We start from the raw sequence: 13,137 nt of genomic DNA on the forward strand, positions 1-13,137 counted from the left end.
TCCGCAGAACTTGCCTCGCAACCTGAGTCCGTTTCCGGAGACCGAGACACAGGGAACACGACTTGATATTGTGCTCCGGCCCGAGGCACTGGAGGCACCAAGCGTGGGTGTCGGTCTGCGAGATCGGCCGGCCGCACCGACCACACTTCTTAAATCCACTCGGGACCTTCGAGGACATCGACGGAAAAATCGCGTCGGCGAAGTTAAAGTCGTCGATGGTGGCGGAAATCACACCTCGAAAAAATAAATCGATCGCGCGGCCACAAGGCCGCAACGCGACGCCCTCGCTAGAAACGAGGGAAAAAGGAGCGCGTGCTCTTTTTTTTTTTTTTTTTAAAGAAAAGAAACTGGGGCACGCGGTAACCAAAAAAAACTAAACAAAACTAAACGAAATCGCGTAAACGCGACGGTCTTTCCGGGGCTGCGAAGGGAGAGCGGCGACGGCACAACTCTCCTCAGGCGCGGAAAAGAAAAGACTGGCGGGAACGGTCACGCACGGGCGGGAGGACGGCCGCGCATGCGCGGTGGGCGTGCCCTGCGTGCGGACCGCCCGCGAAGCTTCTTCCGGTTGGTGGGGGCTGCCTCGGACGTCACCCAGTCGTGAGAACAAGCAGCCTGCTTGTCCTCGGAGAAACGTGAGTACCAAATGACTAAAATAGAAACAGCAATCAATGGAGTCCAGACAAAACTGTATAATCTGATATTGGATTCTTGGATGAGTCTCACTAGTGGGCTATGAAAGATAGTACTTCTGCGACACCAGTAACCACCTGCTCAAGAGTGAGAGCTGCACTGGTCCAAGGTCGCCGCCATTGACCCCAGCACCTGAACATAATCCCAAACTCTGGGGGTGGGAATCTGCAGCAACCGAATAATCTGCATTCTCAAATTGTTCTGCCGCTGGTGGGGCAAAAACACCTTGCTCTGTAGTGTATCAAAGCCCAGATATTCCAATGTCTGCGAGGGCTGCCGGCAACTCTTTTGGAAGTTGATAACCCATCCCAGAAACTACAACAGTTGCATGGCCCTGGCCATCGCCTCCATACACTCTTGCTGGGACAGTGCTCTTATCAGCCAATCGTCCAGATAGGGGTGAACCTGGATACCCTCCTTCCACAAGGCAGTAGCAGCCACCACCACCATGACCTTGGAGAAGGTACGAAAAGCCTTGACCAGACCAAAAGGAAGAGCTAGAAAATGAAAATGTCAGCCCAGGATGGCGAAATGCAGAAAGTGATGATGTGTGTGCCAAATGGGAATATGCAAATAAGCCTCTAAGAGATCTAAGGCTTGGAGAAACTCCCTGGGCTGGACTGTGGTGAAGTGCCGAACATTAGGCAGCGGACGACTCCCTTGAGGTCCAACACTGGACTGAAGGGCCCTTCCTTTTTGGGAAACTAAATGGATTAATGACCTGTGCCCCATTCCTGAGGAGGCACACGCACAATCATATGCATCTGGAGTAACCACTGCAACATATCTTGCAGGGCCGTGCCTAGGGTCTCTGGTGCCCCCCTGCAGACTATCAGTTGCCCCCCCCCCCCCCCCCCCGTATAGCATAAAATGCCTTTAATATGTAAATAAATATAAACTTTTAACATTGAGCTCCTGATTATCAAAGTGGACATATTCCAAACACTATAATGAAAATAAAATGATTTTTTCTACCTTTTTTTTTTTTTTTTGTTACATTTGTACCCCGCACTTTCCCACTCATGGCAGGCTCAATGCGGCGTTTGTTGTCTGGTGACTTTGTTTTTCTGATCATGCTGGCCCAGTACCTGATTCTGCTGCTATCTGTCCTCTTAACTCCATTTCCAGGTCTTCCTTTATATTTATTTCTTTACTTTCCTCCTTTCTTCTTCATTTCTTGCCTTACATCCGTAAGTAAAAGCTGGGTCCTCTGCAGACTTGACTGTCCAGTGGATCCAGCTTCTGCCTATTTTCTCCATCCATGTGCAGGTTTTATCCCTTTTCCCTCATCTCATCTCCTTCCTCTCTCTTCCCTCTCCTCTATCCATGTCGATCATTTCTTCTCTCTCCCTTCCCCTCCATCCATGTGCATCGCCTTCCTCTGTCTTCCCTCCCCTCCATCCATATCCAGAATTTCTCCCCTTCATCCATGTGCATCTACTTCCTGTCTTCCCTTCCCTCCATCCATGTCCAGCAACCCTCCTCTCTCCCCTGCCCTCCATCCACCCATGTCCAGCAACCCTCCTCTCTCCCATGCCCTCCATCCACCCATGTCCAGCAATCCTCCTCTCCCCTCTATCCACCCATGTCCAGCTACTCCCCCCCAGTACCCTCATACAGGTGACACCTGCAGACATAAGGACTATTGTAGTGGTGTACAGTTGGGTACAGTAGGTGTTTGGTTGGGTTTGGAGGGTTCCTCATACAATATGAAGGGGTAGCGGTGAGATGCCCCACTGATCAAGTCAAATTTCAACCAATTTTATAAAATCCTCCAGCACAAAACTCCATTGTGCAGCTCCTGACTTTCTAAAATGAATACCAGAAGCTTGAAGTAACACAATAAACCTAAAAATGAATCATTGCTGTTGTGAGGATAGAGAAATTGTTTTAAACTAATCTAGCCTACAAGACTGATAGCTGAGGTAACCACTTCAAATGACAGATTTATCTAAGAACTGCTCACATGAAAAATGGCAGCATCTCATACCACCTCTACAGTCAATCAATCACTGCAGGACACACTGATAACAGATTCCACTTACCAACTTAAAGACCTGTCTGAACCTAAATTCTTAATACTGAAGAAACCCTCAACTAAGCATTAGCCAAGGATCACATGAGACCTCCATTCCTGGCTCTTCATATTCATATTGGGATATTATAAGGGAAATTTTATAACAGGGCATCTGATTAAGAAAGCAGTTAGGTGCCTACTAAGACTCTTAATGACACATACCCTATCTTTCTATAACATGGCGCCTACAGGAGAGGAGCATCAGGCGTTAGCGTGGGGAGCAGTTATGTACAAGTCCAGCGATTCTCCTTCGCCTCCCATCCCCCACCCACTTATGGCCACCTGCTGGCCCTCTTCTCCCCCCAACATCCCCCTTTCTCTTCCTGTCACCCTTTGTCTTTTTTAATTTACCTCGGTTGCAGCGTTCTCATCATTTCAAAACCCTTCCCGTCTCTAGCTTTCCCTCTCTTCGTGAGTTTGTTCGGCCTCAGAGTCCCGCTTTCTGACGTCATTTCCTCGCAGGCGGTACTCTGAGGGAACGAACTCATGAAGACAGGGAATGCTAGAGACGGGCAGGGTTTTGAAATGATGCGAACGCTGCGACCGAGGTAAATTAAACATTTAAACTCCCAAGTGGTATGGCGGCGCAGCACCCCAGCGGTGCCCTTGAAGGCAGGCGCCCCCCTGCGGTGCTTACCCCGCTTACCGTGTTGGCACGGCCCTGATGTCTTGCACTGCTGCCCGCCTGCTGCAGCTTCCCACACATTAGAAAACCAAGAAAGAATCTGCAATGGGAGAGGAAAATTATAATTTGTACCCGTCTCGAACAAGATCTAAGACCCAATGGTCTGACATGATTTTGGCCCTAAGGGTGGGATGGAGCAGGCTGGTACACTGTCACTGGGGGAGCTCTGGAAGTAACACCTCCGGCCTGTCTGTCCGGATGAAAAGACTGCTTCTTCTGATAATGTGAGCGCTGAGAAAAGTTGGGCCACCCCGGTCGATGAAGCCAGAAGAAGACTGTCTACACACCTGCTGAAGATAAAGAATACTGAGGATGCCAGGAGTATACCGTCCCATAAGACTGACTTCACATCAGTGCTCTCTATCTCCACCTGCTGGTAGATGGTCACAACCCACCTATCTCTGGATTCATCTGGTGCTGACGTTAAGGAAAGCGACGTTATTTACCTGTAGCAGGTATTCTCCGAGGACAGCAGGCTGATTGTTCTCACTGATGGGTGACGTCTGACGGCAGCCTCAGAATCGAAGATCTTCCTAGCAACAAAGTTTGCTAGCCCTTGCGCATGCGCGACCGTCTTCTCGCCCGTAGCGCGAGCGTGCTCCTCAGTCAAGTAGAAAGCAAAGACAAGGCAAGACACAACTCCAAAGGGGAGGTGGGCAGGTTTGTGACAACAATCAGCCTGCTGTCCTCGGAGAATACCTGCTGCAGGTAAGTAACTTCACTTTCTCCGAGGACAAGCAGGTTGCTTGTTCTCACTGATGGGGTTCCCCTAGCCCCCAGGCTCACTCAAAACAACGAACACTGGTTAATTGGGTCTCGCAACGGCGAGGACATAACTGAGATTGACCTAAACAAAACCAGCTAACAGAGTGCAGCCTGGAACAGAATAAAAATGGGCCTAGGGGGGTGGAGTTGGATTCTAAACCCCAAACAGATTCTGAAGCACTGACTGCCCAAATCGACTGTCCCGTTGGGTATCCTGCTTTAGGCAGTAATGAGATGTGAATGTATGGACAGATGACCACGTCGCAGCCTTGCAAATCTCTTCAATAGTGGCTGACTTCAAGTGGGCCACTGACACTGCCATGGCTCGAACACTATGAGCCGTGACATGGCCCTCAAGAGTCAGCCCAGCCTGGGCATAAGTGAAGGAAATGCAATCTGCTAGCCAATTTGAAATGGTGTGTTTCCCAACAGCCACTCCCCTTCTATTGGGGTCAAAAGAAACAAACATTTGGGCGGACTGTCTGAAGGGGCTTGTCCGCTCCAGATAAAAGGCCAATGCTCGCTTGCAGCCCAAAGTGTTCAACTGACGTTCAGCAGGGCGGGTATGAGAACGGGGAAAAAATGTTCGCAGCACGATTGACTGGTTAAGATGGAACTCCGACACCACCTTTGGCAAGACCTTAGGGTGAGTGCGGAGGACTACTCTGTTATGATGAAATTTGGTATAAGAAGCATGAGCTACCAAGGCTTGAAGCTCACTGACTCTACGAGCTGAAGAGACTGCCACCAAGAAAATGACCTTCCAGGTCAAGTACTTCAGATGGCAAGAATTCAGTGGCTCAAAAGGAGGTTTCATCAGCTGGGTGAGAACGACATTGAGATCCCATGACACTGGTGATAGGGGGCTTTGACAAAAGCAAACCTCTCATGAAGCGAACAACTAAAGGCTGTCCAGAGATAGGCTTACCCTCTACATGATAATGAAAAGCACTAATTGCGCTAATATGAACTCTTACAGAGTTGGTCTTAAGACCAGCCTCAGACAAGTGCAGAAGGTATTCAAGCAGGGTCTGTGTAGGACAAGAACGAGGATCTAGGGCCTGGCCGTCACACCAGACTGCAAACCTCTTCCATTTGAAAGCATAACACCTCTTCGTGGAATCTTTTCTGGAAGCAAGACTTGGGAGACACCCTCAGAAAGTCCCAAGGAGGCAAAGTCTACGCTCTCAACATCCAGGCCATGAGAGCCAGGGACTGGAGGTTGGGATGCAGAAGCGCCCCCTGGTTCTGAGTAATAAGGGTTGGAAAACATTCCAATCTCCACAGTTCTTCGGAGGACAACTCCAGAAGAAGAGGGAACCAGATCTGACGCGGCCAGAAGGGAGCGATCAGAATCATGGTTCCACGATCCTGCTTGAGTTTCAGCAAAGTCTTCCCTACCAAGGGTATGGCAGGATACGCATACAGGAGGCCCTTCCCCCAAAGAAGGAGAAAGGTATCCGATGCTAGTCTGCCGTGGGCCTGAAGTCTGGAACAGAACTGAGGGACCTTGTGGTTGACCTGCGTGGCAAAAAGATCTACCAAGGGGGTGCCCCACGCTTGGAAGATCTTGCGGACAACTCTCGAGTTGAGGGACCACTAGTGTGGTTGCATTATTCTGCTCAACCTGTCGGCCAGACTGTTGTTTACGCCTGCCAGATACATGGCCTGAAGAAACATGCCATGACGGCGAGCCCAAAGCCACATCCTGACGGCTTCCTGACACAGGGGGCGAGATCCGGTGCCCCCCTGCTTGTTGATGTAATACATGGCAACCTGATTGTCTGTCTGAATTTGGATAATTTGGTTGGATAGCCGATCTCTGAAAGCCTTTAGCGCGTTCCAGACCTCTTGTAATTCCAGGAGGTTGATCTGAAAACCTGTCTCCTGGAGGGACCAACATCCTTGGCTGTGAAGCCCATCGACATGAGCTCCCCAACCCAGGAGAGACGCATCCATAGTCAGCACTTTTTGCGGCTGAGGAATTTGAAAGGGACGTCTCAGGGTCAAATTGGAGCGAATTGTCCACCAATGCAGGGATTTGAGAAAAACTGTGGACAACCGGATCACGTCTTCTAGATCCCACGCAGCTTGATACCACTGGGAAGCTAGGGTCCATTGAGCTGATCTTATGTGAAGACGGGCCATTGGAGTAACACGTACTGTGGAGGTCATGTGGCCGAGCAATCTGAACATCTGCCGAGCTGTAATCTGCTGAGACGCTTGTACCCGGGAGGCAAGGGACAGAAGATTGTCTGTCCTCGCTTCAGGGAGGTAGGCATGAGCAGTCTGGGAGTCCAGCAGAGCTCCTATGAATTCTAGTCTTTGCCCCGGAAGAAGGTTGGACTTTGGATAATTTATCACAAACCCTAGTAGCTCCAGGAGTTGAATAGTCAGCCGCGTGGACTGTAGAGCTCCTGCCTCCGAGGTGTTCTTCACCAGCCAACCATCGAGATAAGGGAACACATGCACAGAGAAACCGCCACTACTGCCAGGCATTTCGTGAACACTCTGGGCGCAGAAGCGAGACCAAAGGGTAGAACACAGTACTGAAAATGCAGTGTTCCCAGATGGAATCGAAGATACTGTCTGTGAGCTGGTAGTATCGGAATGTGAGTATAAGCATCCTTTAAGTCCAGAGAGCATAGCCAATCGTTTTTCTGAATCATGGGGAGAAGGGTGCCCAGGGAAAGCATCCTGAACTTTCCTCTGACCAGATATTTGTTCAGGGCCCTTAGGTCTAGGATGGGACACATCCCCCCTGTTTTCTTTTCCACAAGAAAGTACCTGGAATAGAATCCCAGCCCTTCCTGCCCCGGTGGCACGGGCTCCACCGCATTGGCGCTGAGAAGGGCGGAGAGTTCCTCTGCAAGTACCTGCTTGTGCTGGAAGCTGAAGGACTGAGCTCCCGGAGGACAATTTGGAGGTTTTGAGATCAAATTGAGGGAGTATCCCAGCCAGACTATTTGCAGAACCCACCGGTCGGAGATTACAAGAGGCCACCGCTGGTGAAAAAACTTTAACCTCCCTCCTACCGGCAGATCGTCCGGCACGGACACTTTTATCTCGGCTATGCTCGCCTGCAGCCAGTCAAAAGCCCGTCCCTTGCTTTGCTGGGGAGCTGCAGGGGCCTGTTGAGGCGCACGCTGTTGACGAGAACGAGCGCGCTGGGGCTTAGCTTGAGCAGGCTGGCGGGCAGGTGGATTGCACCTACACTTATTATAAGCGTAGGGAGCATTCCTCCTTCCCCCATAAAAACGTCTACCTGTTGAGGTAGATGCTGAAGGTGTCCTGTAGGAGAGTTTGTCGAAGGCGGTGTCCCGCTGGTCGAGCAGCTCGACCACCTGTTCGACCTTCTCGCCAAAAATGTTATCCCCCCGGCAAGGAGCATCTGCAATCCACTGCTGGACCCTATTCTCCAGGTCAGAAGCACGCAGCCATGAGAGTCTGCGCATCACTACACCTTGAGCAGCAGCCCTGGACGCACATCAAAAGTGTCGTAAGCACCCCTGGACAGGAATTTGCGACACCCCTTCAGCTGCCTGACTACCTCCTGAAAAGGCTTGGCCTGCTCCGACGGGAGCTTATTGACCAAGTCCGTCAGCTGCCTCACATTGTTCCGCAAGTGGATGCTCGTGTAGAGCTGGTAGGACTGGATCTTGGACAAAAGCATAGCAGAATGGTAGGCCTTCCTCCCAAAAGAGTCCAGAGCTCTAGACACCCGCCACGGGGGCTCCAAGGCGTAATCCCAAGAACTCCTGGCCCTCTTGAGAGCGGAGTCCACAACACCAGAGTCATGAGGCAACTGGGTCTTCATCAACTCTGGGTCTCCGTGGATCCGATACTGGGACTCAATCTTTTTGGGGATGGAGGGATTAGTTAATGGTTTCATCCAGTTCGCCAGCAATGTCTGTTTGAGGACATTATGCAGGGGAACAGTGGACGACTCCTTAGGTGGCGAAGGATAATCCAGGACCTCGAACATCTCAGCCCTGGGCTCATCCTCAGTAACCACTGGGAAGGGAATGGCCATAGACATTTCCCGTACAAACGAAGAGAGAGACAGACTCTCAGGGGGAGAAAGTTCTCTCTCTGGTGAAGGAGTAGGATCAGAAGGAAGACCACAAGACTCATCATCAGAGAAATATCTCGGGTCTTCCTCTGCCTCCCACGAGGCCTCACCCTCGGTATTGGACACAAGTTCCCTGACTTCAGTCCGAATCCGTGCCTGTCTCGACGCCGAGGAACTATGTCCTCGATGGCGATGCCGAGAAGAAGACTCCTGCGCCGCTGGCGATGACGCTCCCTCCAGCGACGTCGAGTCAACGGTACCGCTGGCGCCGTCGAAGTACCAGACGGGGCTCTGAACAAAAGGCTCCACTGAGCCAATCTCACCGCCTGGGTCCTCTTCTTCAGTTGAAGACACAAAGTGCAAGTGTCGGGGCAATGACCAGCCCCAAACACTGAAGACACAAAACGTGCCGATCACTGAGTGAGATCGTCCGGTTGCATCATGTACACTTCTTGAAGCCGCTGGCAGGCTTCAAGGACATGGGTGGAAAAATTGCACCGGCGAAGTCAAAATTCACGATGATGCCGAAAAAAGGCACCAAAACTGGGGAAAAACACTTACGGGTGGCCAAAATGGCCGCTCACGACAACACAAGGAAACTTATGGGAAAAAACTAAAAAAAATACAGGAAAGTAAACTTTTTTTTGAAACAAAGAACACGAGCGAACTCGCTCAGAAAAAGAAACCGAAGAGCGGCGAAAAACGCGGCGAGGGCTCTCTCTGAGGCGCAGAACAACCGAAAACAGCCGTCCTGAGCTGCGGAAAAAAAAAAAAAAGAGACTGAGGCGCACGCTTGCGCTACGGGCGGGAAGACGGTCGCGCATGCGTGAGGGCTAACAAACTTTGTTGCTAGGAAGATCTCCGATTCTGAGGCTGCCGTCGGACGTCACCCATCAGTGAGAACAAGCAGCCTGCTTGTCCTCGGAGAAAAAGCAAATACCTCAAACAACGGTGTGAGTAGTCTGTCACTCACATAAGGACTATAAAGGCCTTTAGCCTCTTCAATTCCAACTGCAGCGCAGAAGGGGGGAGGGGAGGGACTCGGCAACACTGAGTGCCACCCTGTCTCCAGACAAGCTTTCAACATATTGAAAGGAACATAAACTATTAGGAACCCCTGCTCTACTGATACACAGTTACCAACTGGTTCAGGAGTTCTGTATGGTCCCATCTATCATCCGCTTACAGACAGAGAAAAATACTGAACATTCAATAGCTGCACAATACACTTAAGGGGCAAGTCAGAAAGAACTGCCTTCTTTCTCTGTCTGTATCTGCTGGCTGACAGACATAACCCATTGGTTCTGGACTTGTATGGTATGGATGAAAAGGAAACTACATTTTGCTCTCTTTTACCTATGGTCAGACTGAATATAAAAAAAAAAAAAAAAAAAAGACAGAGTTGTTGTGGTTAGATGCCAATGATCCTATGATTGTTTCTTGAGCAATTTTCGGTAACACTAAATCAGTCCAGGGTTAAGCTTATAAACTGTATATGACTGTCTACAGAATTAAAATTTCAGGATCATCTCTCAAGTTATTTAGGTGTCCTCTGGTTATCAAAGGTTTTAGTTCTATCATCAAGCCTAAATTACTGCAGTGCTTGTCCTTGTCATCAGCTGATCTGACAGGAAAAGGGTTGTAAGAAGCGTAACAAAGAAAATCCCTGAATATAATGAGAGCCTCATGCTTATATATTGAATAGAAAATGCCAAAGCACTTACCATAGTTGCTGGCCATTTACAGTGTCTCAGAAGCAGTACCCATTGGTTCTGACTGTTGGAAGTATAATAGAACCAGACATTTTCTATACATAGAACTAGACATTTTCTATACATATCAAGTTGTTGCCTTTTTCTCCTATTTTCTAAGCAGCAGGGCTGTGTAAATGATTTAGAACACATGGCAGGATTGTGAATGAACTGTAGGCGAGAAGTTTTGGTTTCCTTCCTCTAGAACGCTCTGGCACTGCTCCTGAAGATCTTTAGTGCCTTTGCTGCTTTATGTATCGGAGACCAACATGAGAATGACCATAAATGTTCAAAAATATAATGAGTCTCAGGCATATTGGAATATGACAAGAAATGCATTTCTTATTTACAAAAGCAGTTTGCATAAAAATCAAACACTGATTATCAAACAGTTCAGTGCTATTCAGGCTCCCCAGGAGTCTTTCAAAACATATCAGTATATAACCTATTGGTCTGATTCTTGAAGAGCTAATTCATCATGGTTTCCCCTTTGGTCTCAAATACTGTAGATTTAGCTTAGTTAAAAATATGCTTTTATTCAAGCTGTGTTGGCTTGTATCTAAGTTTCAGAATGATATTTTTAAGGCCACTAACAGTATGTATAACTCTCAAGTTTAAAGGAAGAGAAGCCATAATCTAGATGTAGAAAGGGTATACAATATTCAATAATATTAGGGGATACAGTATCAAGCTTATTTTCTATATCTGCAATGTGAGAATCTTTCAGACACCACCACACCTGGATTGCAAGGAGAGAATGTTAAACAAAATAAAATAAAATAAAGGAAGACTTACCAAAGCTATTTTGGAGTCCAATGCAAGGATGGCCAATAAGCAGCAGCTCTTAGTGAATATGCTTCCACCTTTATGTGCAACTTTGTCACCAGCCTTTTCTCTATATATCTGCATTAGTTCTAACAAAGTGTCCACAGAATTTTCCACATCACGTACTGCTTTGGTGGTTCTTTCATACTTAAAGTAAAATATAATAAAACCATTAATAGGAAGGAAAAACTATGTCTTACCTGGCAATTTTATTTCTGTTAGTCGTAGCAGATAAATCCAGAAACTAGTGGAATGTGTCCCTCTACCAGCAGATGGAGATAGAGATCACAGACTTCAACCAGTGATATAGGACGTATAGTTCGTCAACAAGTTAGTATGTCAACTACCAAAGCAGCAAACATGGCAGAATCGACCAGGCCTCATCAAGCACTGGGCCATGCCCACTCAGTCATCATGACCTAGTCGGCTGTCCTTTGTTCCATCCACAGCACAAAAAGCCCCAGCTACTGTGGGCCAAAGACGCAGTGGACCACCTTCGAATCCAGCAGTCATAGGCACCTGACCTTACGCTACATGGACTTTCTTTTTTCTTTTATTGGTTTAATTGGTTTTTTTTTGTTTGTTTGTTTATATGACATTGCACTAAACACATGCAGAACAAGAAAAAAAGAAACTCAGTGCTAATGCAGCAGACAGGGCAGGATGCTGGATTCATCTGCTGCGAATAAAGGAAAGAAAATTACCAGGTAAAACAATTTTACTTTCCTTTGCATCAGCAGCAGATGAATCCAGAAACTAGTGGGATGTAACAAAATAGTCCCTAGAAAGAGGGGGGAGGGGAAAGTCAGACATCCCCCGGAAAGAACAGCTACACCAAAGCATGCATCCCGATGCACCACCACACTCAAAATAATGCTTAGTAAAAGAGTGAAAAGAGGCCCAAGTGGCCACTCGACAGATGTCATCCAGAGAGAACATCCTCAACTCTGCCTAGAAAGTCGCCACAGTGCGAGTAGAATGCATACACAAAACTCCTGGAGCCTGCTGACCTGCTAGCACATATGCCAAGACCACAGCATCCTTAAACCAGCGTGCCAGGATTGCCTTGGATGCTGCGAGGCCCCTTCAGGGACCTGCCAGGAGGACAAACAGATAGTCTGTCCTGCAAAAATCATTAGTCTCCTGCAGATAGCGCAACAGTACTCGTCACACGTCCAAACATCGCTGAGCCACAAAGTCCCACATATAGTCCTCCGCCGTGAATGATGGAAGAAACAGAAGCTGGTCCAGGTGGAACGCTGACATCACTTTCGGAAGGACAGAATTGTCCTAATCATAACCCCCCCACCCCGAGTCCAAAAAATGGAGGAAAAGATCACGACACGACAAGACCTGCAACTCCGACACTCGCTGAGGACATGGCGAATAGAAACCCTGCCTTCAGTGTCAAGTCCTGCAAAAACAAATTCTTCAGAGGCTCAAAAGGAGCCTGCTGCATGGCCCACAGCACCAAATTAAGATTCCATTCTGGACAGGGAGGCTGGAGAGGAAGCTTAAGTCAGCTAACTCCGAAGCATTCTCAAAACATGAGCCCTGTAACATGTCAGAGCCGCCACCTGAACTCAAGTGAATTACATGCCAGGCCTTTCTGGAGACCCTCCTGCAAAAAACCAAGGATCCAGGAAAAGGAGGCTGTCTGCCAAGACGCCCCCTGTTCGGAACACCAGACCCGCACATATGCTGATGTAGTGGAATGCTTAGGAGCCCGCAGAAGGGTCGCTATCTCACCTTTCAAATAACCCTTTCACCTCAATCGCGACCTCTCAAGAGCCATGCTATAAGACCAAAGCGGGAAGGGTCCTCCGTGGGGATGGGCCGCTGACAAGAGTAGATCCAGAACCAGGGGGTAGTGGAAAAAGACTTGTCCACGAGCAGATGAAACAGATCCGCATACCACCGCTGCCTGGCCAGTCAGGGGCCACCAGAATCACCAACCCGTAGTAGCAAAGGATGCAATGCAGAGCCCTCCCGATAAATAGCCAAAATTGAAAGACAGAGAAGATCCTCCAGCAGCCAGGGCTGCAGCAGGGCATCTATTCCTTTGGACACTACCTCGCACGCACCGCTGAAAAAAACAATCCACCTTGGCATCTGACCAAGTCACCAACAGATCCAGGGAAGGAGAGCATCACCACTCCGTGATGGTGTGAAACACTGCCAGAGACAGTTCCCACACCGCTGGATCCAGACAGATCCTACTGAGAAAGCCTACGTGCACACAGAGATCCGGCAATGTGTGCCACAGACA

The 13,137-nt window shown here is 48.8% G+C and overlaps 1 protein-coding gene across 1 annotated transcript in view; it reads right to left on the bottom strand.

Moving 5' to 3' along the window:
• ASPM (abnormal spindle microtubule assembly) overlaps positions 1-13,137 on the bottom strand; it is a 220,455-nt gene that overhangs the window by 4,586 nt on the left and 202,732 nt on the right. Inside the window, 1 exon segment of the mRNA XM_030206746.1 lies at positions 10,839-11,015. Within this exon segment, the coding sequence (XP_030062606.1) occupies positions 10,839-11,015 (177 nt within the window).

Source organism: Microcaecilia unicolor, chromosome 6, assembly GCF_901765095.1.
Source record: "Microcaecilia unicolor chromosome 6, aMicUni1.1, whole genome shotgun sequence".
NCBI classification, from domain to species: domain Eukaryota; kingdom Metazoa; phylum Chordata; class Amphibia; order Gymnophiona; family Siphonopidae; genus Microcaecilia; species Microcaecilia unicolor.